The 4,722-nt window shown below is 38.4% G+C and overlaps 2 protein-coding genes across 2 annotated transcripts; both read right to left on the reverse strand.

The window, feature by feature from the left end:
• Nucleotides 1-989: 989 nt before the first annotated feature.
• LOC145661736 (uncharacterized) lies at nt 990-2,210 on the reverse strand. Its single transcript, XM_081727070.1, has 2 exons — nt 2,058-2,210; nt 990-1,853 (listed from the first exon to the last, which is right to left on the reverse strand). The coding sequence occupies exons 1-2, from the start codon at nt 2,208-2,210 to the stop codon at nt 990-992; spliced, it is 1,017 nt and encodes a 338-aa protein (XP_081583196.1).
• A 93-nt stretch (nt 2,211-2,303) lies between these two features.
• LOC145661737 (uncharacterized) lies at nt 2,304-4,520 on the reverse strand. The gene has a single exon (XM_081727071.1). The coding sequence runs from the start codon at nt 4,518-4,520 to the stop codon at nt 2,304-2,306; it is 2,217 nt and encodes a 738-aa protein (XP_081583197.1).
• Between the last annotated feature and the right edge of the window lie 202 nt (nt 4,521-4,722).

The following is a 4,722-nucleotide window of genomic DNA, read 5'->3' on the forward strand; positions in this document are numbered from 1 at the left end:
CCTGTCCCAAATCTCTGTTGATGTTCACGCACAATGGTACCATGGGGATTTTCGTCGGCCCACACACGACTATTCAGGCTATTGAATACACCCTCTCTCGTTAAATAGGCTTCATCTGTGAAGAGTATCGCGGCATGAAACTGCGGGTCGTGCAAACAGCGCTGCACTAGAAATTCACTAAACACCACACGGGTTGCGAAGTATGTAGGATGCAGGTGTTCTGTCTTTTGATGAATAAATGTTCACAAAACAACTTAATTGTGATAAATGAATACATGTTTATTTGCACTAACTACACAACAACTGCTAACACTTACAACTTACTGTTATATTGTCTTTTTTGTACGAATTCCGGAGGACCGTCTTGTATGGATATCTTGTGCTCAACTTGCTGACACTCACACGCACAAAATGCTTTTTAAAACAAAAGGGAATCGTTATGCAAATGTAATGGCAATGATACAAACTCACTATAAAAGTCTCTACATTCTCCCCTCTCTTGATTGAACCAAGCCAATCAACTTACACATAATCCACATTATCACTTTTAGGTAAAGGTACAATTTTAGTAATTGGTCTCTTAATAGTCCCTGTTTTACACTTTACACTCACTACTCTCACTAGTCCATCTTTTCCCGGAAACACTTGTTGAATGATACCTAATTTCCATGACAATAGAGGAGAATTGTCTTCTTTGATTAGAACCACATCTGCAATAGCAATATTAGGTTGTTTTGTTGTCCATTTTCTTCTCTGCTGGAGTTCATGTAAATAATCCTGAGACCATCTTTTCCAAAAATGCTGCTTCATCTTCTGAAGGTGATTCCATCTTGATAATCGGTTGGTGGGAATGTCACCTAGATTTGGTTCAGGAATGCTCATCAAAGGTTCACCAATAAGGAAATATCCTGGCGACAAAAATGAAGGATCATCGGGATCATTGGATAGAACGGTGATTGGTCTTGAATTCAAACAGGCTTCTATTTGTGTTATACTGTATTGAGTTCTTCAAATGTCAAAATTGTGCAACCTACTATTCTTCTTAAATGAAACTTAAATGACTTCACTGCACTTCCCCAAATGCCTGCAAAATGACTTGCTCTGGGTGGAATGAAATGCCATGTAAATCCTTCTTGCACTGCAACATATTGAATTGAGTTTTGAAATTGTTCTGAACTGAGTAGTTGTTGAAGCTCCTTAAGTTCTCGCTGAGCTCCAACGAAATTGGTTCCGTTGTCACTATATATGTTCAAAAATTTCCCTCTTCTGGATACAAATCTTCGAAGAGCTGCTAAAAATGTTTGGCTACTCAAATCACGCACTAACTCCATATGAATCGCTTTGGTTGCTAAGTACACGAATATTGCAACATACGCCTTTGTCACTTTACGAGATCTAGTTCCTTGCTTAATCACTAGGGGACCGGCGAAATCCACCCCTACGTGAATAAAAGCTCGAGCTGGCTGTACTCGTGCTGATGGTAATTGACCCATGAGTTGTTCTGAGGCTGACGCTTTCAATTTAAAACAAACTAGACACTGATGAATGATAGATCGAACGACTTGTTTAGCTCGTGGGATCCAATATTTTTGCCTCAATGATGAAATCAATAACTGCGGTCCAGCATGTAACAATCTTCTATGTTCCGCTTCAATTATCAATTTGGTGAGATGCTCTTTAGATGGTAAGATGATCTGATGTTGGCTATCATACGGTAAGTCGGAGTTTTTTAGCCGTCCTCCCACTCGTAGCAACTGTTCATTATCTATAAATGGATACAAAGATTTAGGTTCACTTTGGGATGAAACTTGGCCTGATGAAGCCAAATCTTTGAATTCTTGCGAATAACTGACCTGTTGAATTAACTTAATGCATTGTTGTAAAGTATCACCAATTTCAGTAGTGGAAATAGTTCCTACTTACTTCTCGTTGTGATTTTTACAATTGTAAATAAAACGACGACACAAATAAATAACTCGCAATAGTTTCCACAATGATGAAAATTTCTCCAGACAGCTTATGTCACCTTCATAACTGGCTAAAGATATGCTCGTTACTTTCCTTTCTTCTGGAACATCTTCGTCTACCACTTCTGATTGTTCGGGCCATGCAGATGATTCAAGCCATGCGGGTCCATGCCACCAAATATCTGCTTCCTTCAACTGTTTCGGATCCATTCCCCGTGTAATAATGTCGGCTGGATTGTCCATTGACGACACATGATGCCACTGGTTGACTGATGTGATCTCCTGTATCTCTGCAACCCTGTTTGCCACGAACTCCTTCCATCTGGCAGCTGGAGATTATATCCATGCAAGCACTGTTTTTGAATCGATCCAGAAGTGCGTACTATTCACTGAAATGTTTAATATCGGAATTATTTTCCGATACAGCCTGCTCAAAAGTACTGCCGCACAAAGTTCAAGTCTTGGTAACGTTACCTTTTTAATAGGAGCTATTCTCGATTTAGAACCCAAAAGTTTAACAGTAGTTTTGCCTGAAATGTCTACAGTTTTAACATATATGCAACAGCCGTACGCAAGTTGACTGCTGTCAGCAAACCCATGTATCTCGACATGAACATAATTCTTCAATACTACACATCTATCAATTTGTATTTCGTTAACACTTGGAAGATGATGACACAGGTCTAACCATTGCTGATAGAGCTCTGATGGTATTTGATCATCCCAATTGATCTTATGGATCCACAGTTGTTGTAAGAAAATCTTGAACGGAGTAACTACAGGGCTTATAAGTCCTAAAGGATCAAATATTTTTGCTATGGTCGAAGTCACTTGACGTTTGGTTGGTATGTTGGTCGTAAGACATTCTTTAACTGACTTGTTGGTGATGAGAAGCTTATCTGATGCAGGATTCCACGATAAACCCAATGTTGAAACACCTGACTCGGACTCAAATTCAAACGGTAAGTGAATTTCCCTATGCTCTTCTGGCACTGCTTCCAACAATGCTGGCTCATTCGAACACCATTTTCTTAAAGTAAACCCACCGCTTTGCAATAATTGAATAAGTTCTTTCTGAAGCTTTAACGCCTGTTCAACGTTGTGGCATCCTGAGCTTACATCATCCATATAAAAATCACGTTCCAATACTGTTGCTGCTTGAGGATATTTATTTATTTCTTCTTCCGCTAACTTTCGAAGACACGCAATCGCCAAATATGGTGATGATGCTTCACCATATGTGACCCGCTGCAACTCATAAATCTTGACTGGTTCTACTGATGAATATCTCCACAGAATTCTTTGAAGTGCAATGTCATCTTCATGAACTTTAATCATTCGATATATTGACTGAGTATCCGCCGTAAAGGCAATAGGAAAGGTTCGAAATCTCGTGACAATTGAATGTAAATCTTGCTGGATTGTTGGTCCTGTCATAAGTATGTCGTTTAATAAAACCCCCGTTGAAGTCTTTGCAGAAGCGTCGAAAACCACTCTTAGCTTTGTTGTGGAACTGGATGGTTTCAATACTGCGTGATGTGGCAGATAACATTTCATAGCACTATCTTCACGTTTTTCTTTCACTGGTTTCATATGACCTAATTCTTCATATTCCCTCATAAAGTTACAGTACTGCTCGTTAATTTCTGGACACTGCTGCAACCGTCTTTCTAGCTGGTAAAATCTACGAAGAGCTAAATTATATGATTCTCCTAATGGTTTATGGTTTGGCTTAATTGGCAGACGTACAACGAATCGACCACTGCTATCTCTGGTAGTGTTTTCCTCAAAGTGTCGTTCACATTGCCTTTCTTCTTGAGTAATGACTGTTGAATGTATAGTTTCGAGCTCCCAAAATGCCTGTAACTGTCTATCAAGGTTACTTTCTTGCACAAAAAATGACACTTGTGGTATACTAGAATCTCTTGTTGTAGGAACTTTACCCGCCAAAATGTACCCAAATTCAGTCTTTTGTACTACTGGATAATTCCCTGGTCTAGTTAGTTTATGCGATCGCAAAATGTCCAAAAACACTTCCGCGCCTAACAAAATGTCAATAGTATCTGGTTGGTGAAAGTTAGGATCTGCATACACTATGTCTGTCGGCAAGTTCCAATCAGCATGATCTATTGGCCTACTTGGAATATTATCTGTTATTTTGAGCAAAACTAAACAGTTTACATCAATTGCAAATTCACGAATTCTTGATTCTATATGTACATCTACACAATGCTTTGTTTCACTAATCACACTATTAATACCTTGAATTGGAACTCGGTGTTTATTTTTAGGTAGACGCAACCTTTCAACTAAATCTTCAGTTACAAAATTACTTTGACTGGCAGAATCTAATAATACTCTACATGGATGTAATTTACCATTCGCATCTCGTACATTTACTATAGCAGTAGATAACATAACAGTAACATTTGGTTTTCCCTTAAAAATGCAATAAGAACCTTGTGTCATATTTTCCCTATTCGTATTAGAATGACTTGAAAAATTTCTTGATTGTGAATTAGCAACACTGGTTTTTTCATCTGTTTTTGACATTACGTCATAATGCAGCAAGGTATTATGCCTTTTGGAACAGCGTTTACAGCCACCTGATCTGCACGTCTTTACTTTGCATTTTTTTGAGACAATTGAAACACAATAAATTATCTCGAACATAGTCTTGTCTTTCTTTTGCTTCAGCGTTTAAAAATGCAGGACATTTAAACAACTGATGTATTAGGTTTTGTTTACAAAAGTT

This window comes from Thermobia domestica, chromosome 10 (assembly GCF_964235325.1).
Source record: "Thermobia domestica chromosome 10, izTheDome1.hap1.1, whole genome shotgun sequence".
Taxonomy (NCBI): Eukaryota; Metazoa; Arthropoda; class Insecta; order Zygentoma; family Lepismatidae; genus Thermobia; species Thermobia domestica.